This window comes from Heterodontus francisci, chromosome 35 (genome assembly GCF_036365525.1).
Source record: "Heterodontus francisci isolate sHetFra1 chromosome 35, sHetFra1.hap1, whole genome shotgun sequence".
Classification (NCBI taxonomy): Eukaryota; Metazoa; Chordata; class Chondrichthyes; order Heterodontiformes; family Heterodontidae; genus Heterodontus; species Heterodontus francisci.
In genome coordinates, this window is record NC_090405.1 from 53015743 (window position 1) to 53040708 (window position 24966).

The 24966-nt window shown below is 42.1% G+C and overlaps 1 protein-coding gene across 5 annotated transcripts in view; it reads left to right on the forward strand.

Moving 5' to 3' along the window:
* myo9aa (myosin IXAa) overlaps positions 1-24966 on the forward strand; it is a 342332-nt gene that overhangs the window by 42334 nt on the left and 275032 nt on the right. For all 5 annotated transcript variants that reach the window (XM_068015624.1, XM_068015628.1, XM_068015627.1 and 2 more), the window contains exon 2: positions 21351-22266. In XM_068015624.1, coding sequence (XP_067871725.1) covers positions 21424-22266 — 843 coding nt within the window. In that variant the 5' untranslated portion in view covers positions 21351-21423. The remainder of the gene's footprint in view (positions 1-21350; positions 22267-24966) is intronic.

The following is a 24966-nucleotide window of genomic DNA, read 5'->3' on the forward strand; positions in this document are numbered from 1 at the left end:
TTGGACGCAATTCTCCAGCTGAGGCTGAACTAGTGTCTTGTACAAGTTCAACATAACTTCCTTGCTCTTGTACTCTATGCCCCTATTAATTCTGTCTCATTAAACTGTACAGCATTCAACATCCCCAGCATATACACCCTACTGAGCCAGCGGCGCTTGAGATGGCTTGGCCATGTGAGCTGCATGGAAGATGGCAGGATCCCCAAGGACGCATTGTACAGCGAGCTCGTCACTGGTATCAGACCCACCGCCTGTCCATGTCTCCGCTTTAAAGGCGTCTGCAAACGCAACATGAAGTCCTGTAACATTGACCACAAGTCGTGGGAATCCGTTGCCAGTGATCGCCAGAGCTGGCGGGCAGCCATAAAGGCGGGGCTAAAGAGTGGCGAGTCGAAGAGACTTAGCTGTTGGCAGGAAAAAAGACAGAAGTGCAAGGTGAGAGCCAACTGTGTAACAGCCCCGACAACCAATTTTATCTGCAGCGCCTGTGGAAGAGTCTGTCACTCTAGAATTGGCCTTTATAGCCACTCCAGGCGCTGCTCCACAAACCACTGACCACCCCCAGGTGCTTACCCATTGTCTCCCGAGACAAGGAGGCCAAAGAAGAAGAAACAGTACCAAGTCTAAAGTAGCCGGTTGCCAGTTGGTTCCTCATATATTGTCTAAGAAACTGTCCTGAATACTCTCTATATGAACTCGTCCTCAAGGCTACTGTTACCAATTTGATTGGTCCAATTGATGTGAAGATTTAAATCACCCATGATTATTGCAGTACCTTTCTTGAAAGCCCCCATTATTTCTTGCTGTATACTCTGTCCTACTTTGTAGCTACTGTTTGGTGGGAGCAGTTTATAGGCCCCCTGTGACTTCTTTCGTTGCTATTTCCTATCTCCACCCAAACTGATATACATATTGCTCTGCCAAGCGAAGATCATTTCTCACTTCCGTACTAATCTTTTATTAACATAGCTACCCCACCCACTTTACCTTTCTTCCTATCATTTCAAAATGTCAAATATCCTCGAATATTCAGTTCCCAGCCTTGGTCCCCTGCAATCCCCTGTCATGGCTATCGCATCGTACCCTTTTATTTCTATTTGTGCCATCAATTCTATCTTGTTATGAATGCTGCGTGCATTCGGATAAAGAGCCTTCAATTCTGTCTTTTTTACCTTTTTTCCCTACTCTGACCTTATTTGCTTGTGCACTCTTCCGTTTCTACACTCTGTCCCTTCCAGTCACACTCCGGTTATCATTACCCATATCACTGCCCTGCACTATTGCCTTGCCCTTTCTTGTTAACTTTTTAAATTTCCCCTGACTTGAATCCTCCTTTCCCCCACCTATTTAGCTTAAAGCCCTCTCCACAGCCCTAGTTATTCGATTCGCCAGGACGCTGGTCCCAGCTTGGTTCAAGTGAAGCCCATCCCAACAGAACAGCCTTCTATTTCCCCAGTACTGGTACCAGTGCCCCATGAATTGAAACCTATTTCTCCCACACCAATCTTTGAGCCACACATTCACCCTATGCCAATTTGCTCATGACTCAGGTAGTTGTGGGTTAACTTGTGGTTTTCTTATTTATTGTATAGTTGGATTTAATGTTGCATTATTACCTTGCTGGACCCTCCCTGTACAAATAAAGAGCCATTCAAATAAAATAGTTAAGTAAATAGGTGATGGTCCAGGGGGCAGTTGTTCGATAGATATTTTAGTTGTGCAAGTAGTGATGATTCGATAACTAATTATGAAGCAGTGAAGTTTCAGGAAAATTCCATAGGTCCCCTTGAGAGTATTGAAATCTCCATCTAATGCTGTTTGTGTAATGACAAAAATCATTAAATTTTCTCTTCCAATTTTTCTCCACTGCTTAATTTATAAAATTTGCCAATCCTTTTTGCTGGATAGTCATAATGTAACTGGAGGAGTGAAATGCTTGTCTTTTTTTGACCTCTTTCCTTGCTTGGAGTGCTGAGGCCAGTTGTAGTCGAGTCCCTACTATTGTCCCACCTGTTAGCAGTTAATTTTGAACATTATCAGAGAATTTGTGACCTTCCTGGTGTCTATACCTTAGTGTCACACCAGGTTGAAAGTGCCTTATACCAAAATAAAGACAGAATGTGAGTGTGAAGGAATATGGGCTGTGGATGGCAGTGTGGGTGGTGTCATGACATAAGATATGGCGCCCTGGAGCCTTTAGCAGGTGATCCGTTTATGCGTTTGGTAATATTTGGAAAGGGTGAAACAGTTTTAAAGAATGAAAGTGTGGAGTAGACTTGAGAATGAACTAAAATTGCCAACAAACTACATTTTATATCATGGATTTTTGATAACTTTCTAAAATGATCAATAGTTGGGAGGTAGCTGCAGTATATTAGGCAATTATAGTATTTTGGAGCCTAAGTCACTGAAAACATGAATTTAATTTTACTTTTCCGGAAGAAGTAGGAACAGGAGTAGGTCATTCCCCCAAACATCGGTCTTTCCAACTGGTTGCTGAAAAGTAGTCTTTATCGTTTTCTATCCTTTTACTTGCATATCTGCCACTGCTTGGTTGTCCTCTGTAAGAATGCGTATAAGATTGGCACTCGGTAAATGAGGAATGATGGATGCAAATTTATGTCTCGGCACACTCGTGGAATACGTAGGTGCTGAGTGCAGAACGCAGCATGATTGAATTCATCCTGTGTATCCACCTGCGCTTTTAACATAACAAAATGAGCCAAGATATGTTATAGTTGGGAATCTGACCTGAGCAAGGATAGGAGCAAATTAGGAGATATGGTTGGCTGTATCAGATTTTAAGAAGGCATTAGGAGTTGGCATAGATGGAACCAGTTGAAGGGATGAATTTGGGGAGAGGGTTCCCAGGTTGTTCAATTGCCACACTTCAGCCCTCACCCCTTCCCCTCCCTCCCAGGACCATGACAGCGTTCCCCTTGTCCTCACTTTCCATCCCACCGGCCTCCACATTCATAGGATCATCCTCCGCCATTTCCGCCACCTGCAGCGTGATGCCACTACCAAACACATCTTCCCTTCCCCTCCCTTATCAGCATTCTGAAGGATTGTTCCCTCTGCGATACCCTGGCCCACTCCTCTATCACCACCAACACCTCGTCCCCTTCCCATGCAATCGCAGGAGGTGTAATACCTGCCCTTTTACCTCCTCTATCCTCACCATTCAAGGCCCCAAACACTCCTTCCAGGTGAAGCAGTAATTTACATGTTTTCTTTCTTTCTTTTTTTCTTTCTTTTGGGCCTCCTTATCTCGAGAGACAATGGATACGCGCCTGGAGGTGGTCAGTGGTTTGTGAAGCAGCGCCTGGAGTGGCTATAAAGGCCAATTCTGGAGTGACAGGCTCTTCCACAGGTGCTGCAGAGAAATTTGTTTGTCGGGGCTGTTGCACAGTTGGCTCTCCCCTTGCGCCTCTGTCTTTTTTCCTGCCAACTACTAAGTCTCTTCGACTCGCCACAATTTAGCCCTGTCTTTATGGCTGCCCGGCAGCTCTGGCGAATGCTGGCAACTGACTCCCACGACTTGTGATCAGTGTCACACGATTTCATGTCGCGTTTGCAGACGTCTTTATAGCGGAGACATGGACGGCCGGTGGGTCTGATACCAGTGGCGAGCTCGCTGTACAATGTGTCTTTGGGGATCCTGCCATCTTCCATGCGGCTCACATGGCCAAGCCATCTCAAGCGCCGCTGACTCAGTAGTGTGTATAAGCTGGGGGTGTTGGCCACTTCAAGGACTTCTGTATTTACATGTACTTCCTTCAATTTAGTATACTGTATTTGCCGCTTGTAATGCGGTTACCTCTGCATTGGGGAGACCAACCATAGGTTGGGTGACCGCTTTGCGGAACACCTCCACTCAGTCCGAAAGCGTGACCCCAAGCTTCCAGTTGTTTGCCATTTCAACACAACCCCAGCTCTCATGCCCACATTTCTGTAGTGTTCCAGTGAACATTGACACAAGCTCGAGGAGCAGCACCTGATCTTTTGATTAGGTACTCGACAGCTTTGCCGTCTCAAAATTGAGTTCAACAATTTCAGAGCATGACTGGCCTTTTTAAAAAATATTTTTCTATTTTTTAAATATTTTATTTTTAACCATGTGCCTGTTTTTCATGTTTGTGCTTCTGGACAGAGCTGCTTATTACTCTGTCACTAACACTCTGTCTGGACTAATGCTTTGTCTTTCACGACAAGCATTAACACTCTCTTTGCCATTGTCCCATTACATCTTTATTATTTAATCTCTCCTGCCCTCTGCCCTTCCCTTTTGTTCTCTTCCCCACCAGTCCCTGCCCCACCTTCACTTGCTTAAAACCTAATTATTTTCTAACCTTTGCCAGTTCTGATGAAAGGTCACAGACCTGAAGTGTTAACTCTTGCTTTTCTCTCCACAGATGCTGCCTGGCCTGCTGAGTATTTTATGTTTTTATCTCTACAATTATGTTTGATGGGGAAAGGTTGTGCATTGCAGTGAATTAGAATACTTGTCTATTCACTACTTGTTCAAACTTAGCCCTTAGAGGTAGGATAAAAATCTCTTTTCTATTTCTATTGACACTTCAATGCAGACTCAATCCAATCCCCAGTAAACCTGACTGCATGACAGCTGATGTTCAAAATGGGTGTTAGACTGCGAGGGAGGTTTTTGGTAGCCAAAATGGTTTAGTCGAATGAATTAAAGGCTTTGTAATGAGCCTGAGTGAGGCTTCTGTGTCTGGACTTGCTGCTTGGTCAGTATTGGGAGTGGAGTTTCTATATGATGTCATTTGCCTCTGCAGATGCTGATGCTTGTAGTGTTCTGTATGATTGGTCTAATAATAACACACTATGTTGTAACTGGGCGGGTTTCCTCAACAGTTTTTTGTAGTCTGGTTTCAGGATATGATTTATTCTTGATAAAGCCTGCTAATCCAGTTGAGGTACTCAATGAGATATAAACATAGGAAAAAAAAAACAAATGTCGCACTGTGTGTGTGCGCGTGCGTGTTCTATCCGATTTCCAAACCGCATGGATTGCTCGACTCTAGCTGCAATGTACATGGAGTCATTACGTTCTGATTGAGAAGTTAAGTTTTCATGAAGCAACTTGTATTGTCTTCTTCAGCTACTGCTTCTGGAGTGGATGGTGATTTGAGAGGACTACATCACGGTATAGAAAATTCCAGAATCAGAAATTTAGCTCGGAGGAGTTGGGGGACTTCACTGATTAGTGTTGTGGCTGGATAAGCTGAATTTTGCTAGACTGCTCTGGGAAAGACCGCAAAATATTTTTTGTTACAGGGTCAATTAAAATTTGTTGCACTTAAATGATGAATTTTATTCGTATGTTCTGTTTTTCTTCATGTAGTTTACTTTGTGTTTTTATTCCTGCATGCTTTCTTAGTCTGTGCTCTTAACAGTTTTGCATGTGCTCTCCTCTCTTTGCTTGTTTTTAAGACTGCCTATTTCCACCTCTGTAACATCGCTTGACTTCACCTCTGTCTCAGCTCATCTACTGCCAAAACTCTCATTCATGCTATCGTTACCCCTAGACTTGACTATTACAGTGCAATCCTGGCTGGTCTCCCACATTCTAATGTCCTTTAGGGAACGAAATCTGCTCTCTTTAACTGGTCTGGCCTACATGTGAGTCATGTGGTTGACTCTTAAATGCCTTCTGAAATGACCTAGCAAGCCACTCAGTTGCATCTAACCGCTACAATGTCTAAGGGAAGGAATGAAACTGGACGGACCGAACCGGCATCGACCTAGGCACCAGAACGGACGATGGCAAACCTAGAAATAAAAACAAGAAATGCTGGAACCACTCAGCAGGTCTGGCAGCATCGGTGGAAAGAGAAGCAGAGTTAATGTTTTGGGTCAGTGACCCTTCTTCGGAATTCAAACCCAGCCCTGTCGTGCCTGCAAAGTCCTCCATACTAACATCTGGGGGATTGTGCCAAAATTGGGAGAGCTGTCCCACAGACTAGTTAAGCAACAGCCTGACATAGTCATACACACGGAATCATACCTTGCAGACAATGTCCCAGACACCACCATCACCATACCTGGGTAAGTCCTATCCCACCGGCAGACAGATACAGCAGAGTTGGTGACACAGTGTTAAACACTCGGGAGGGAGTTACCCTGGGAATCTTCAACATTTACTCAGACCCCATGAAGTCTCATGGCATCAGGTCAAACATGGACAAGGAAACCTCCTACTGATTACCACCTAACGACCCCCCTCCCCCCTTCGGCTGATGAATCAGTGCATCTCCGTGTTGAACACCCATTGGAAGAAGCACTGAGGGTAGCAAGGGCAAAAATGTACTCTGGGAGGGGGACTTCAATGTCCATCACCAAGCGTGGCTTGGTAGCACCACTATTGACTGAGCTGGCCAAGTCCTAAAGGACATAGCTGCTAGACTGGGTCTGCGGCAGGTGGTGAGGGAACCACGAGGGAAAAACCTACTTGACCTAGTCCTCAACAATCTACCTGTCGCAGATGCATCCGTTCATGACTGTATTGATAGGACTGATCACAGCATAGTCCCGTCTTCACACTGAGAGTATCCACCATCATGTTGTGTGGCACTACCACCATGCTAAATGGGATAGATTTCGAACAGATCTATCAACTCAAAACTGGCCATCCATGAGGCGCTGTGGGCCATCAGCAGCAGCAGAATTGTATTCAACCGCAAACTGTAATCTCATGGCCCAGCATATCCCCCACTCTACCATTACCATCAAGCTGGGGGACCACAAGTAGTTCCATGAAAAGTGTAGGAGGGCATGCCAGGAGCAGCACCAGGCATACCTCAAAATGAGGTGTCAACCTGGTGAAGCTACAATCCAGCACTACTTGCATTGCCAAACAGCAGGAGCAGCATGCGATAGACAGAGCTAAGCGATCCCACAACCAACGGATCAGATCTAAGCTCTGCAGTCCTGCCACATCCAGTTGTGAGTGGTGGTGGACAATTAACTGACAGGAGGAGGAGGCTCCACAAACATCCCCATCCTCTACAATGGGGGAGCCCAGCACATCAGTGCAAAAGTCAAGGCTGAAGCATTTGCACCCATCTTCAGCCAGAAGTGCCGAGTGGATGATCCATCTTGACCACCTCCTGAGGTCCCCAGCATCACTGATGCCAGTCTTCAGCCAATCTGATTCACTCCACATGATATCAAGTAACATTGCCCCGGTATGTCCTGTGCACAAAAAGCAGGACAAGTCCAACCCAGCCAATTACCGCTCTATCAATCTATTCCCGATCCTTAGCAAAGTGATGGAAGGGTTGTCAACAGTACTATCAAGCGGCACTTACTCAGCAGTAACCTGCTTAGTGACGCTCAGTTTGGGTTCTGCCAGGGCCACACAGCTCCTGACCTCATTACAACCTTGGTTCAAACATGGACAAAAGAGCTGAACTCCAGAGTAAAGGCTGGCTCGGGTTTGCAAATGAAACCCGACCTGAGCCTGACAGAACCACAACTGACCCAAGCTCGACCAGGCCCGAGTCCTTTCATTTTTTCCCACGCCCGACCCAACCCGACCATCAGTTAACCTACCTTCCGTTTTTCACTTTGTTACTTATCTGCACAAGCTTAAAAAAACTGTAACTAAACAACCTTTCTAGTCCAAAAAGTACATTAACATTGGAGCCACTTACTGGAGGTGGTGATCGAGCGTGTCCGACCCGGCCTGGCCTGGCCCGACCCAACCCCGAATGCCGGACCCTGAAGAGTGACCTGACCCGAACCCGAGGCATGTCGTCGGGTCCTGTCTGGTAGCCATGCTGTACTCCAGAGGTGAGGTGGGAGTTACTGCCCTTGACATCACTGCAGCATTTCACAGAGTATGGCATCAAGGAGCCCTAGCAAAACTGGTGTCAATGGGAATTAGTTTTCAGTTGGTTGGAGTTATACCTAGCACAAAGGAAAATGGTTGTGGTTGTTGGATGTCAATCATCTCAGTCCCACGACGTCACTGCAGGAGTTCCTCAGGGTAGTGTCCTATTCTGCCAAACCATCTTCAGCTGCTTCATCAATGACCTTCCCTCTGTCATGAGGTCAGAAGTGGGGGTGTTCGCTGATGATTGCACTATGTTCATCATTTGTGACTCTTCAGATACTGAAGCAGCCCATGTCCAAATGCAGCAAAACTTGGAAAACACCCAGGCTTGGGCTGATAAATGGCAAGTAACATTCGGACCACACAAGTGCCAGGCAATGACCATCTCCAACAAGAGAGAATCTAACCATCTCCCCTTGACGTTCAGTGGCGTTACCATCGCTGAAACACCAATATCAATATTCTGGGGGTTACCATTGACCAGAAACTGAACTAGAGTAACCACATAAATAATGTAACGAGCAGCTCTGCGGCGGGTAACTCACCTCTTGTCTCCCCAAAGCCTGTCCACCATTTACAAGGCACAAGTCAGGATTGTGATGGAATACTCTCCACTTACCTGGATGGGTGCAGCTCCAACAACACTCGAGAAGCTCAACACCATCCAGGACAAAGCAACCCGCTTAATTGGCATCCCATTCACCTCCGTCAACTCACTCACTCACTCCACCACAGATGCACAGTTGCAGCAGTGTGTACCTCTGCAAGATGCACTGCAGCACTTTACAAATCCGTGACCTTTACCATGTCGAAGGACAAGGGCAGCAAATGCAAGTTCCTCTCCAAGCCACACACCTGACTTGGAATTATATCGCTGGGTCAAGATCCTGGAACTCCCTAACAGTACTGTTGGTTTACCTACACCTCAAGGACTTCAGTTCAAGAAGGCAGTGCACCACCGCTCAAGGGCGATTAGGGATGGGCAATAAATTCTGGCCAAGCCAGTGACACCCACATCCCCCGAATGAATAAAATAAAATTCTACTCTCTGTAAACTTGAGGGTCATCCAAACCTCTCCTGCCCGTGTCTTAACTCGCACCAAGTCCTGTCTCCCTATCATCCCTTTGCTCACTGACCTATGTTGGTTTCTGTCCAGCAACATCTTGATTTAAAAGTTCTCATCCTTGTTTGCATATCCCTTTATGGCCTCACCCCTCCCTATCTCTGTAATCTTCTCTGGCCCCACAACCCTCCAAGATATCTGCTGTCTAATTCTGGCCTCTTGTGCGTTCTTGTTAATCGCTGCACCATTGCTGACCCTGCCTTCAGTTGCCTATGTCCCAAGCTCTGGAATACCCTCCCCACTTCTCTCCCCCTCTCCACCTCGCTTTCCTCCTTTAAGACACTCCGTAAAACCTACCTCTTTGACCTAGCTTTTGGTCATCTGACCTAATATCTGCTTTTGTTATTCGGTGTCATAATGCTCCTGTGAAGCACCTTAGGACGTTTTATTACATTAAAGGTGCTATGTAAATCTATGTTGTTAATGCTGCTTTGCTTCTTCCCTTCCTGCACTTGTTTTCTTCGAATCTGCCTGTGTGCTTATCCTTGTTTCTGCCTCTGTTGGCACACCATTGCTTGGCTTCATGTCATTCGCTTTGTGGATGTTCAGTTTGCAGTTGCAAAACATGTTTAGCACAAGTTTGAGGGTAAAGCCATTGCCATGTCTCCCAGCAATATATCTTTACCCACCATCAAAACAGCTTCCCATATTGCACCAATGCTTTAGTTCAGTTTCTCCTCATGAATTATCCTTTTTGGTCTTCGGGATTAGAATTTTAAAAAGTGCAGAATTATCTGTGCTCTTGTATCTCCTAAAAATTGGATTGTGAGCAGCATAAGCATTTAAAATGCAAGTTTGACGTGTTCTAGCTGACTTTTGTTATATGATTCCACAGGCACCCTCCAGTACCTTGTTAAAGCAGTCATTCATGTATGTACCTAGCTGGTGACTTTCAGCAGGTTGTTCAGTCGTTCGAGGCATAAAAGCCATGCTCCATCCTGTACGTGTATATACACTTTGGCTATCCAGCGACGACTCCTGCAATCAGAATAAGAACCTGAGGCATTTTATATTATAACCACCACCTGCTAATAAAAATTATCTGATCATTTATTTGCTGATTCAGTCCTTGCCACATGCAAATTGGCTGCCCTGATTGCCCACAGAACAATAGTGATGGTACTTCAGTAATGAGAAGCATTTTGGGATGTCTAGAGGATATGAAAGACAGAATATAAATACAGGTGTTGTATTTTCCCACTTTGCCATTATGGCTGAAATTAGCTAACTCGTGGGTGAGTAAGGTTTTAGAAACAGTAAACGGAAAATATCAACAGGCACTTTCGGGGGTTCTAGTTAATTAAGGATAGCCAGTATGGATTTGTAAAAGGCAGATCAAGCTTGTCTAATTGAAATTTTGATGAACAGAAGGTTGATGAAGAGAATGTGGTGGATATTGTTAATATGGATTCTAAGAAAGCGTTTGATAAGGTACCACGTATAAAAAAACTGGTTAACAAAATTGAGGCTCATGGCATAGGAGCGTCAGTGTCCAATTGGATAAAAAAATTGGCTTAAGGACGGAAAACAGCCAGTTGTAGTGAATGGTTGTTTTTCAAATTGGAGGATGGGAGACGGTGGTGTTCCCCAAGGGTCAGTGCTGGGACCACTGTTTTTTTTTTGCTTGATATGTAAATGACTTGGATCTTGGAATACAGAGTAGGATCTCAAAATTTGCTGATGACACCAAACTTGGAGGTGCAGCAAACAGTGAGGATGATATGAACTGCCTGCAACAGGACATAGATAGGCTAGCAGGATGGACAGACAGGTGGTAGATGGAATTTAATACTGACAAGTGTGAGGTGATGCATTTTGGCAGAAGAAGTGAAGAGAGGCAATGTAAACTTAATGGCACAATTCTAAAGAGTGTGCAGGAACAGAGGGACCTGGGGGTGCATGTGCATCAATCTTTGAAGTTGGCAGGACATATTGAGTGTGTGGTTAGCAAAGCATATGGGATCTTGGGCTTCATAAATAGAGGCATTGAGTACAAAAGCAGGGAAGTTATGCTAAACTTCTGTAAAGCTCTGGTTAGGCCCCAACTGGAGTATTGCGTCCAGTTCTGGTCACCACACTTCAGGAATGATGTGTGGGTCCTTGAGAGGGTGCAGAGGGGATTTACCAGAATGATTCCGTGGATGGAGTGTTTTAGTTGCAAGGTTAGGTTGGAAAAGATAGGTTTGTTCTCCTTAGAACAAAGGAGATTGAGGAGAGATTTAATAGACATGTACAAGATTATGACAGGTTTAGACAAGTTAGACAAGGAGTAACTGTTCCCATTAACAAATGGTACAAGGACTTGGGGACACAGATTGAAAGTTTTGGGCAAAAGATGCAGGGGGAATATGAGGAAGCACTTTTTTACGCAGTGGGTAGTAATGACCTGGAACTTGCTGCCCACAAGGGTGATGGAAGTGGAGACAATCAGTGACTTGAAGAGGAAGTTGGATTGCCACCTTAGAGAAATAGACTTGCAGGGCTACAGGGATCGAGTGGGGGAGTGGGACTGACTACATAGTTCCATGGAGAGCTGGTGGGCTGAATGGCCTCCTTCTGTGCTGTAAATGACTCTGACTCTGTGACTTTACAGACTGGGAACTGACCATGAAATAATTTGGTGTGTGTGGCTCATTACTGTGTTGTACATTTAATCCATTGTGGGAGCATTGTTCTGTTTCCATTATTGTAGTCTTACTGTATTAGAAGTCTAATGCTGTTACTTCTGATTGAAACCAAATATATAACATTTTGGAAGAGGTTGGTTACCTAAGATCGTGGGGAAAGTTTTGCTAGTCTTATCAGCTCAACCCAGATGAAATTGGCAGAACTGGCGCAAAAGATTGGAAAACTTTAAATGTAAATTACATCAAGCCTAACATTTTAAGCCTAGTTTAAACATTATTTTTCCTGAAATTGGCCACGCCCCTGGATCATAATAAGGATGGCGAAGTTCCACTTATTGCATCCATTTGCAGCTGCTTAAGGAGGGTGTTTTATTTGAGCTTGTTTTCTTAAGCGCATAGGCACTAGTAGGCACATTTTAAAAAGTGTTTAATATATATGGGTGTTAATTTACTAAGTAGCTGATTAATGTACATCAGTGAAACTAATTTAGTTTTTTTGTTATTTTCTGTGATTTTAAAATTGGGTCACTCCGGTGGAGGGCTAGACACTTACTAAAAATGCTTTTTGTGATAAATCCATATTCAGCTGTATTATTAAAACTACACAGGTTACCACTCTTAAAAGATCAGTACTTATTTTTAATGCAAAGAAATAAACCCAAATGATTGCGTTCTGTCAGGCTGACCAATTGTGTTTGATTATGGAAGATTTTACTTTTTAATTATGTAAATTTTAGCGGAAACTTGATCTGTAACCTAACCAGCACAATTTCAAACACAGTTTCATTCCCAATTTCCTGGTTGTGTCCAAGACGGAAACGTACCCCCTTTACATTTATGTACAAGTCTGCCAAGACATATGAAATCTCTTCCCCTGTAATTTTACTCTTAGTTTCCCATTGCTGTTACAAGAGGAAACCGAGAAATTAGGTTAAGATGACCACTGTGTAGCTATTGAATTAAGAAAACTTAACTTCTGATAAATGTTACTGAATTACTGTCTTGGATATACAAGTGCAATTACTAGCACTTCATAAATATTCTCTTGCCACCTTTTTTTATTTGAAAAAAATGCAGAGTGTATTATCCCTACTGTGAATCAATATGCCAGACTGACCATCTATTGGTGGGCAGAATTACAAGAGAAAAGCTGCACCTTCAGTACTGTGTGCCAATGCAAAATTGCTAAAGTGATGCAGGCTAAACTTTTTAGCTTGCATTGTGATTTTCGAGAAGCATTATCTGCTGTGCTGCAGCCTGCTCTCAGCCCTGTTGCAGCTGAAACCAGAGGGGAAAGATTTAATTATAATCACTTCCCTTGAAACCGCTAGGTAGCTGTGATTTCTGAACTTCTTTTTGCAATTGTCTTCCTTTTCACAGCTGAAGTACCGAGTGAATAGTAATTGCTAAACATTTATTAAATAATATAGTTGCACATCTTATGTTTCAAATCATTTTTGCTGTTTAAACACTGCTCATTTTTTTGTTTGTGCCTTTGCTATTTATAATTATTTGAAAATAGTTCTGTAATTTTTTAAATTATAGTAAATTAAAAAAAAAAACTTAATGTTAGCATTGTTTTTCTTTCCTTCCTTCCCTGCCTCCAGACTTGGGATCACTTCAAAGAGAGGGTTGTCAGTTTAACAGATGAGCAAGATGACGGGAGGGAGCAGCTGTTGAGGTCATTAGGATCATTATCCTTTCTTTCAAGAGCAGCTGAGTTGGAGAGGTAGTTCTCTTCTCCCACCCCTTGATGGATGAAAAAAATAAATGTTAAATCTGTTCCCTCTTCGCCACAGACTCGTCATTGTTTATGAAGCTCTTTGAGACTGAAATTGTGTTTTGTTCTTGTTTTCTCCCCTCCTGTCGTGAAGGCTGGGATTTTGCTGAAGAACAACCTCGGGGGCATTGGCCACCATCTGGTACCTTGGGCAAATGGCCAATCTTCATATTGATCTTAGACAGTGAGTGTTGGAAGCCTGTGTGACTGTGGATGTTGCAACAAGAAAGCCTGATCTTGACATGCATATTTTCCAATTGATTTAGTGACAAGTGATCAGGAGCAGGAATCCTGACTGACTTTTTTTATTTCCTCACCCTACCCAGGTCAATTGTAGTGCATGACTGAGATCAGGCAGTTTAGTGATTCCCCATTGTCAAACTTTAGCTGGATCCCTGTACAGAGAAAGACTTATAATTCTCAGACTGTGGTAATTTTTCAGGAAATTCTAAAATCACAACTGTATATATCTGTATATAGTTTATTTAAAGGCAGAATTTTTGAGCTATTATTGCCTAAATGTCCATTATAAGCTATACTAACAGCTTGTCCTCCCCTTCCACCCTGCCAGTTTCAAAATTCAACAGTTCATCCCCCATCATTTCCACCACTTACAGTGGGATGCAATCACCAAACTCATTCCGAAGGGACTGTTCCCTGCCAACACCTCGGTCCACTCTTCAATCACCATTTTCTCTTCCTGTTTAAGTGCAGGGGATGTAACACCTGACCTTTTACCACCGTCCAGGCCTCCATACACTCCTTCCAGGTGAAACAGTCATGTACTTCTTTCAATGTAATACACTGTATCCGCAGCTCATGATGTTGTCTCCTCCACATTGGGGTGACCAAATGCTGATTGGCTGACTGTTTTGCAGAACACATTTGTTCAGTCCACAAACGCGACCCCGAACTTTCATTCACCTGTCATTTTAATGCTCTAACCTGCTCCCATTCTGACCTCTCTGTACTCAACCACCTACACTGTTCCAGTAAAGCTCAGTGTAAGCACAAGGAACAGCACCTCAACTTTTGATGAGGCATTTTACAGCCTTTTGGACTCAACATTGTGTTCAATAATTTCAGTCCATAAACACCTTTTGTTTGACAGTAGCTGCTGGTAATGGTTTTACTATCTCCCATTTCTACCTCCTCTAGACTCATCTTTTGTTTCTCTACTTGTCCCATTACCATCCTCTTTTGCCTTGCCCTCTGATGTCTTTTGTCATTTAATCTCTCCTGCCTTTAATCCTATCACACACCTTTCCTTTTTTCTTTCCTCTTCCCCCCCCCCTTCCCTATCTCTGTACTTGCTTAAAACCTGTTACAACTCCAACCTTTTTCCAGTTCTGATGGAAGGTCATCAGCCTGATACGTGAACTTAATTTCTCCCTCCACAGATGCTGCTTGACATGCTGAGCATTTCCAGAATTTTCTGTTTTTATTCTAGCTGTAGTGACTACATTGTTCCACACAAGAGCAACTATATTGCATATTGTTTTTCAGACAGCAATTCTATTCCAGATTCTGAGTTTAATTTAGAATTGAGAATTTTTATACGAAAAATTAAAGTGGAAAGATATGCAGTAAGAAAAAATTCCATCTGTAGGACAGTTTCTAGATTGCCTAAATGTAACTTCAAATCTTTGCTTAACAAAATGCAAAATGTGAATTTCATACTCTGGTCAATACTTAACTGTTTTGAGAATAAGGGTAATGTACTTGCATGTTTGGAGCTTTTTGAATGGTATTTGGACCGACTCATGAGAAAGTTGCATTATTAAATCACAGAAAGCAACTTTAATAAATTATTACCTTTCTGTGAAGGATAGGATGAGAGGAGTGCAGGGTCTGCTGGAGGGGTATTCAACTTGTGCACTGGCAGTGTGTGAGAATCTAGCATCCAACTTTGCTGGAATGCGATGTTACCCACATTCTAGAAAGGAAATTATACATTTTATTGGAAAAGCATTGTTAAGATCACAGGCAACATCTTTTGTTACCTTTGGATGTACCTTTTAAGGTTTGGGTGGTAAAGGTCATAACAAAGTCAAAGTTGGATAAGTTGCTTGTTTGACTCTTACTTTGTAAAGGATGGGCGGCGCAGTGGTTAGCACCGCTGCCTCACAGCTCCAGGGACCTGGGTTCGATTCTGGGTACTGCCTGTGCGGAGTTTGCAAGTTCTCCCTGTGTCTGCGTGGGTTTTCGCCTGGTGCTCCGGTTTCCTCCCACATCCAAAAGACTTGCAGGTGATAGGTAAATTGGCCGTTGTAAGTTGCCCCTAGTACAGGTAGGTGATAGGGAATATGGGATTTCTGTAGGGTTAGTATAAATGGGTGGTTGTTGGTCGGCACAGACTCGGTGGGCCGAAGGGCTTGTTTCAGTGCTGTATCTCTAATTAAAAATAAATACTAAATAAATAAATAAATTAGTAAGGATGGGTGGACTGTATATTTCTCATTTTGGTCAGCTGATGCCAAGTCATGCTGTCATATAGGCTGATTAAATGCAGGAGCTCTGCGAAATCATCCAGAGTGCATAAGGTGTGCACGCTAAGTTGGATGATGTTTCAGTAGCCATGGCTTTACTTCCTGGAGTAGTGTGAATAGTGATTAGCAGGATGCCATCGAGTGTATTGTCAAGAAAACATGCTATGCCAAATGAGGATTTTTAATTTTTCGGTTGGAAACTTAGATTAAACTTAAAGAAGGAAAGCTAGAATATTACAGATAACTTTTACAAAGACTTTGCCACAGCTAAAATTGACCACCATTTTCATTTGAAAACCTTGCACATTCCAAGGCATCAAAGTGGAAACACATGTCTGATTCACATGTACCCAAAACAATGGCTTGCTCTGTTGACTGAACTACCTGAGATGCTTTCATTAACAAGACATTCAAAGCCATCCTGCGACATTAACATTGAAAGAGCGAACCCCTCCAGGAGTGAACATTGACACCATGAGGCTTGAGAGATGGAAGTTCCTAACCTTGAATCTCATTAGAAGGTACCAGAGAATACATTGAGACAGTATGTGACCGTCTATCCATCTCTGAGTGGGGAGTTTCCCTTGGGCAAGCAGACAAGTCAGAGACTGCTAGATCCAAGACAAAGACACCAAGATGGAAGTCCTCTGCTCAAATGTCTCCAAGAACAACTTTCAACGCAGAACTTCAGGTCCATGAGTTCAACCGGAAGGCCACTAAAGCTGCCAGTCACACAGATTGTGTATTAGTTTTAATTTTCTGGACTCTATTCCTCATCACTCTGTAACCTATTTGTGTGTGTGCGTGAAAGTGTAGCATAATTTTATTATTTCTATTTAGATCGGGTTTAGATTTTTAAGTATAATCTCACACCTTTCTTGTTTAGACTCAAGAAAACCTGGTTCTTTTACGATTACAACAAAGGTAAAACACTCACTGAAGTGATAAGCACTTGCACTGTTTAAAAAGGAATACACCCTGTTGCAGTCAAATAAGAGGAAGGACAAGAGGGGAGCCTTGTGACCCTTCCTCACCTGATTGTGATGGTAGGCAATAATTAGTCATCATGCAGATGAAACAACATTGAAGGAACTGAAGTGAATATTGTGATTCTGGGGGAAAGTTTCTAGACTGCCTGGGGATACAGAAGATCTTAGGGTGGAGCTTTACCCAAATTCCTTGTGCAGGCAGCCATTTCCCCATGCCAGAGTTATCAATATTGCACATGATACCATGTAGGAAATATTGGTCTAAAATTCTTTGTGTTGATGGATGCCATCAGAATGCATGCCTCGCTATTCATTTTTATCTCACTTGTTGCTTCACTGTAAAACTTCTGTGGTGCTGTAACATTTTCTATATTGTTCTAAACACTGAATATTTGAGTAACCCTAGTTTTAATGGTGTCTTATCCCCTTTAAGTTGGTGGTTTCAGTTTAGCTGAGAACTGTCCTTTTGTAATGAGGTATTTAGCAAGGTTAAGATGGACACAATTAACAATTTAAGCAAAACAGCACGTTAATAGTAATATAATTACAAACCCGACACTAAATTGAAAAAAAACCCACAGTGGACTATGGGAGGAAAGTTACAAATTTACTGATTCTGATGTTGCTCAAACAATTGGACACATAACAATCATTTAATAAGTTTTCGAGCTCAGATGACTGAGTACAATTTCACAGTGTCTTTGCACTGCAGCCAATGTCTCATTATACATACAACTTTTAGAAATCAGGTAATGAATTTAAATTCATTTATTTTTTCCCCAAAATATCTGGTGCTTAGTGAGTCCTGATTCATCAACAAAAATTGCCTGGAGACATTGCTGAGTCTGACATTATGAGGAAGCTGAATTAAGATGAATGGTTGAAATTACACATTTAATGAAGAAGCCTTAAGTTAAAGAATGGCTACATGATTTTTTGCTTCAGTTATTTCCCTGTGATTGTCTCTTCTTTGCAATCATCATTTAATTCAAAAATAGATGGGAGGGAAATAGAAGCAAAAGAAGACAAAATTTGCCCAGGTATCTTCAGAGCATTGAGCATGCTTATTATCCACCTGTTAAACCGTGGAGAATATTGTTGCTGGTCACACATGAATACTTTTTCAGTACCTCTCTCTATTGAGGTGGCAAAACATTTTATGTGTGGATATGAGCCCTGTCATTATCTGTCATAGCATATTGAACATTGAGCTGCTAACTGGTCTTGGAAGTAATATTTTAAAACCTGTGCACTTAGCTGGTTTTACACAAGTGAGTTGTGTTTACGGCTAGCCCTGTGAAGAAATGTTCTCAAATAATTCTGGATCATCAGCTCAAAAATAACAGAAGCAATTGAAAATTGAGTAAGATCTTGGAGTAATTGTCAACATAGGAGTAAATTGGAGTTCAGTTTTTTTCTCCCGTAAGTAAAGGTAGCTGGTAGAGAAGAAATTTAAGTCCGCCAAGTCTGAGTACTAGTAACCTGTAAACTTTTAGTTCAGTCAGTGGCATCGTGTACTTTAAATTCTGCACAGATTGACACTGATATAATTAACTGTATTTCCATCAATTAGTTTACTTTAGATTCTCTTCAGCAGAATAGCTTGTTCAAATTCAGTCATAACGTGAAGTAGAGCTTGGACCCAACTTATAAAAGAAAAAGAAGTATTCTTTAGAATAAGATTCCAAGAAAAATGCGAACTGTATCTTCAGTAACTTTGACAAAAAGCGTTCTGAGTTTGATAAAACATTTAAACGCCATCTTATTTTGAAATGGGATTTGTCTTTTTCTGTATTGTACTAGTTCTTTTAATTATGTTGCTTGGTTTGAAGTACCACTGGTTGCTACTCATTTGATTGTGCTGCAGCCAGCCCTTTCATATTGCCATAACAGCACTTATTTTTAGCTGGCTGTGTACTCTGCTTTTGGTGCAGACTGGGCAAGGTTTCTAATTGTGCACGTGTTATCATTTTATCCTGCGGGAATCATTGAAAGTAGAAGTTTTCATTTTTGTTTTTGTGTAGCACTTAATTTTAAAAAAATGCTTTCTTTATCTCGTTATATTGCATCATATTGTATGGTAAATATATTTAAAAGGAAGTTTTGCCATTAAGAATATTTTGAACTGTAACCATCAGGTGAAGTTCTGGCAGTTATGGGACTGCCACTTGTGATGGTAATGCTGGGAATTTAAAGAGATGGTATTATACATCATTAAAAACATATTTGATTGGTATTAACACGTTATAGGAAAAATAATGTGCTAAATATTCTGAGTGATGACACTTCATGATTTTCTTGATATTTTTGTTCATTGTGCATGTACTGATGACATTTTTGGGGTATCTGGCTTGGAGAAGTTACTGACTCTTATGGGTACCGCAGAGCAAACTAAATGTGTACAGTTGAACCGTCTGGGAATGTAACTTTGTTAATCAGGCTCTTCATGCATTGAGGTTAACTCCATAGAGTCACAGAGAGATACACCACTTGAAAACAGGCCCATCGGCCCACCGAGTCTGTGCCGACCAGCACCTCAAATAACATAAAGGACATGAGCTTTCATGTGTCCTGAGAACATGAGAAGACATCGGCCATCTTATTGACCTTCCAGTAGGTCCACTAAGCACTAGCAGTGTAGAACCATAGAAACATTACGGCACAGAAGGAGGCCATTCAGCCCATCATGTCTCCACTGGCCGAAAAAACTAGCCACCTAATCTAATCCAATCCCACCTCCAGCGCCTTGCAGGTTACAGCATTTCAGGTACATGTCCAGGTACCTTTTAAAAGAATTGAGGGGTTCTGCCTGCACCACTGTTCCTGGCAGCAAATTCCAGACACCCACCACCCTCTAGGTGAAAAAGTTTCTCCTCATGTCCCCTCTAATTCTTCTACCAGTCGCCTTAAATCTGTGTCCCCGGTAACTGACCTCCCCACTAGGGGAAACAGGTCCTTCCTATCCACTCTGTCTAGGCCCCTCATAATTTTGTACATCTCAATTAAGTCTCCCCTCAGCCTCCTCAGTTCCAGGGAAAACAAACCTAGCCTATCCAATCTTTCCTCATAGCTGCACTTTTAAGTCCTCGCAACATTCCTGTAAATCTCTTCTGTACTCTCTCCAGAGCAATTATGTCCTTTCTGTAATGTGGCCAGAACTGTATGCAATACTCCAGCAGTGGAATAACTAGCGTTTTATACAGTTCCAGCATCAGATCCCTGCTTTTGTATTCCATACCTCGGCCAATAAAGGAAAGCAGTCCATATGCCGCCTTCACCACTCTATCTACTTGTCCTGCCACCTTCAGGGACCTGTGGACATGCACTCCAAGGTCTCTCACTTCTTCTATCCCTCTCAATATCTTTCTGTCTATTGTGTATTCCCTCGCTTTATTTGCCCTCCCCAAATTTTTTAAGTATCCAGCTTTAAAAATTACACTGGGAAATGTGACACTTGTGCAGCCCAGTGACCTAATTAGGTAGAGGGAACATAGGAACAGGCGGTGGCCATTGAGCCTGCTCTGCCATTCAGTTAGATCAAGGCTGATCATCTACCTCAATGCCACTTTCCCATGCAATCCCCATATCCCTTGATGTCAATTGTATCCAGATATCTATTGATTTCTGTCTTGAACATGCTCAATGATTGAGCTTCCACGGCCCTCCTGAGGTGGAGAATTCCACAGATTTACCACCCTCTGAGTGAAGAAATTCCTAACCATCTCAGTCTTAAATTGCCTGCCCCTTATTCTGAGACTGTGTCCCCTGGTTCTAGACTCACCAACCAGGGGAAACATCTCATCTACATCCACCCTGTAAGAATTTTGTAAGTTTCAATGAAATTACCTGTCATTCTTCAAAACTCTAGAGAATACAGGCCCAGTTTCCTCAATCTCTCCTCATAAGATAGTCCCATTGTCCAAGGGATTAGTCTGGTGAAACTCTGTTGTACTCCCTCTGTGGCACGTATATCCTTCCTTTAGATGAGACCAAAACTGTACACAGTGCACTGTACACAGTACTCCAGATGTGGTCTCACTAAGGCTTGATACAATTGAAGTAAGACTTCTTTACGCCTGTACTCAAAATCCCTTGTGATACAGGCCAACATACCAATTGCCTTCCTAATTGCAATGGAGATTCTTGCAAAAATACTAGTTATTTGTGCAGTAATCAAGAACGCGAGAAACAGGAGCAGAAGTAGACCACATGGCCCATTGAGCCTGCTGCGCCATTCAATATGATCATGGTTGATCGTGGCTCAGTTCCACTTTCCTGCCCGCTCCCCATAACCCTTGATTCCCTGCGAGACCAAAAATCTATCAGATGATATTTGGAAATGTATACTTATAGATGTACAAAGATTTTCCTGTTATTAATTGCAGCCCCATGTTTATAGGCTGTTCGGTTGTGGTGATAAAATTTTGCATGACGAGTGCAGGTGAAAATTTGATTTCTGCTCCTGTTGGTTGTGTTTCAGGTCTGATGTCATGAAGCTGTACTTCCCCACTGTATGGATGTGCTATCAGTGCTGATGGCACAACTGATCCAATATGAATGTGCATGATGTTGGGGGAAGACGACGCTATGAAGATAATGAGTTTACATTGCGGGTTTACCCGGGGAATATAGCAGAAGGCACCATTTACTGCCCTGTCACTGCAAGAAAAAACACCAGCGCAGCGGAAGTTATAGAAGCTCTTATTTACAAATTGCAGCTAGAGAAGACAAAATGCTACGTCTTGGCAGAAGTGAAGGAGTTTGGTGGGGAGGAGTGGATACTCAATCCAACCGACTGCCCAGTGCAGCGCATGATGCTTTGGCCGCGCAGTGCCCTGGAAAATCGTTTCAGCAGCGAGGACTATCGCTTCTTGCTTCGAGAGAAAAACCTCGATGGCTCTATTCATTATAACAATCTGCAGTCATGGCTGAGAGTGACGGAGGAGCGAAGGAGGATGATGGAGCGAGGTTTTTTGCCTCAGCCCCAGCAGAAAGACTACAATGATCTGTGCAATCTGCCAGATTTGAATGAAAAAGCACTCCTGGATAACCTGCGCAACAGATTTAAACAAGAGAAAATCTACACCTATGTTGGAACGATTTTAATTGCCATAAACCCTTTCAAATTTCTTCCTATTTACAACCCCAAATATGTTAAAATGTATGATAATCATCATCTGGGAAAGCTGGAGCCCCATATATACGCTATTGCTGATGTAGCATACCATGCCATGCTGCAACGCAAGAAGAACCAGTGTATAGTTATTTCAGGCGAGAGTGGTTCAGGAAAGACACAAAGTACAAATTTCCTTATCCATCATCTTACTGCTCTGAGCCAGAAGGGATTTGCCAGTGGAGTGGAGCAGATTATTCTTGGAGCAGGACCTGTACTGGAGGTAGGATGCAGTCACGTCGTTTCCTCTTCAGGGAATTGAAAGAAAATCATTGTTAAAAATTAACAGATGTCATGAAATGGTTTTTTTTTGCTCTAATACAGCCAATACTGTACAACAAGCAAGTATTATGTTGATTGTGAGGTGTGGAATGCCATTCATCTGACCTGTTTAAAACTCTGAAACTGTAGCTTTGGTAGCAACATCATAATCTATCAAAATAAGCTGCATCATTGCATCTTTGTTTTTAACTCCCCATTTTCTGTTATATATTTCTCAATAAGAAACTTTCATCAGGTTGGATGATGCAGTCTGTAAACTATGCTGATTGCTTCCAGTGCCCCGAAGATTTATGTGTAATGAGGGATTCAGCTGCTCTTCCCTTTTTTTCCCCCACTCCCCCGATTGATGTAGTGCTCCATTTAACAACCCGGATAAGAATTGGTGGGATGTGCCTACAAGGAGTCATGACTAAAAACTCACATTTTTAGTCAACAGGAAGAGGTTGTCCCTCTCTCAACCTTTTTTAAAAAAAAAATTGCAATCAAACTTTCAACCATTTATGAAACTAAATTTGATTAATTTTCAGTTCAACAGAAGTAACATCAGCTTGAGGAAGGTACAATAACTTCTCCCCAATTTAGCTTATAATGACAGCCCTATTCATTCCCATTAGAAATGCCGAGTCATCTTACATATGATATCCCTCAATCCCTTCTCCAGAAATGTATTTAATTGCACCTTGAATCCATTTATGCTGCTTAATTACTGGTTGCATCACAGCTAACAGCCAGCAACATTTGCCATTAAGCCATACTACCTGAATTAAACTCCGCTGCAGTTCTGTTAAGACAATGTGATATTAAAGGTTGTAAAGGAAAATGTCTGAGATTCCAGGAGATGCTTGGATTAACTTAGATGCACACAAGCTTTTTAGAAGGGGCAACGCTAGTAATCAAGGGTATCATTGAAGTTCAGAAGTTTGAAAAACAATGAAATAAATCAAGAGTTATGGTTAGATTATAAAGTTGTGGATTGAAGGAGTTAAGGAGTTTCACAGTTCTGAGGTCCTTGGAAGGAATGAGTTAAATTGCACTGAGTGTTGATTTCAGCCTCGTGAGGGCTCTAAAATGCAAGGCAGTCACTTGCAGAAGCATTGACTTTTTTCAGGAATCCTTGAGAACCCTCTATTCTCCATGAATAAATCAGAAGTAAAAGGCATCTGAATTTGGCTCTGCTTAAACTGTATATGATGTATGTAGTTGGCTGCCTACAAATTTCAGTAAGCATGATGGGTCCCTATAGTAAGACAAACTTCAGTTTAAAAACTACATTCCCCAGATCAATCTCTGTGTGTGTAAATTATGTGTTAAATCTGGAGAGCTGATTGCATCAGTCCTGATGCAGAACAGCACCATAAAATGAGCTACAAAGTCTGCAGTTTTGGCAGAGGTTAAGATGGAGAGTGAGAGGCATAACACTGTGGGAAGCAAGACTAAACATAATGCTTATCACCAGAAAGCAATAGAAGTAAAATCTACCAAAAGGATTTTCAAAAACATGCATATCTTATCATTAATGCAAATGTGTTTTTCTGTTTTTATACTGTGGAAATTAACTTTTTTCAGCATCCTCCACCTCATCGACTTGGGCCTCTGGCCTAACTTGGTGTGAGACGCAAAACTCATTTTAAACCCCAAGTGTGGTCAAATCCAATTTTCATTATGTGCTGATGGAAGCTCTGCTTGTTTTTTTGTTGTTGTTGCTCTCCTTTCCTTCGAAGCCTTATCACCTCAACAGGCAGTTTGCGAGCAGATTTAGTTCCTGACGAAAGGCTGCTGTGGAAGCACTGTCATGTAAACTTGTGGAAAACGATAAAGTGGTGCTTTTTGGAAGGCAGTTTCTCTTGTTCTTGGCTTCAGATTTAACGTTTAGATCTTATATCACTAAGAGTTTACGCCACCTTTGATTTAATCAATAAATGCAACATATAAATGTGCAGATCAAAAGGGCTTGACTTCAGTTGTTCTGTGCCAAATTATTTAATTTCAGCCTGAATATTTGTAGGAGTGCTACAATTTGCTTCAATGCTTTTGGTAGAAAGGAAGAAAAATAAGTTATTATGATGGTCATGGTCTAGTGATCCCTGCTCAAAAATTAATGTGTGAATTCCAGTATGTACCCCATGTTCAGATCAACTGTAGTGCTTATTGTATAGATTTTAGTTTGCAGAGTTATCACCTTTTGAGTACCAGGATGTTGTTGCCTATGAAATCATTCCCCAGTATGAATCGGCACATTCAGGAACAAAAAAGGAGAGAAAATTTGCGAAGCAAAATAAGAATACTAAAAAAAAGTTGGTTAAAATACCGAGATGTATGGGATAAATAAACTAGGAGAAGCAGGAGCATATAGACATGAATGCATAATAATGAGGCCTGTTTAATTTTCCTAGTTATAAAGCTGAGTAGTTGTTAATTTATCTGTTGCAAAATGTAGTCCTTAGAATTATATGTGATCTGTGTAGGTTACACTCTTCACCACTACCATACCAGGACAGCCAAAGATTTTCAATGCATCAATGTTGCTTTGAAAGTACAGCACTGGAAAATATTCTAAATACTCATCATTGATCTGTATAAAGATGGGTTGACTTGTTTCATTCCAATCTGTAATCAGTTTAATTAATGGCTTCACACTGAG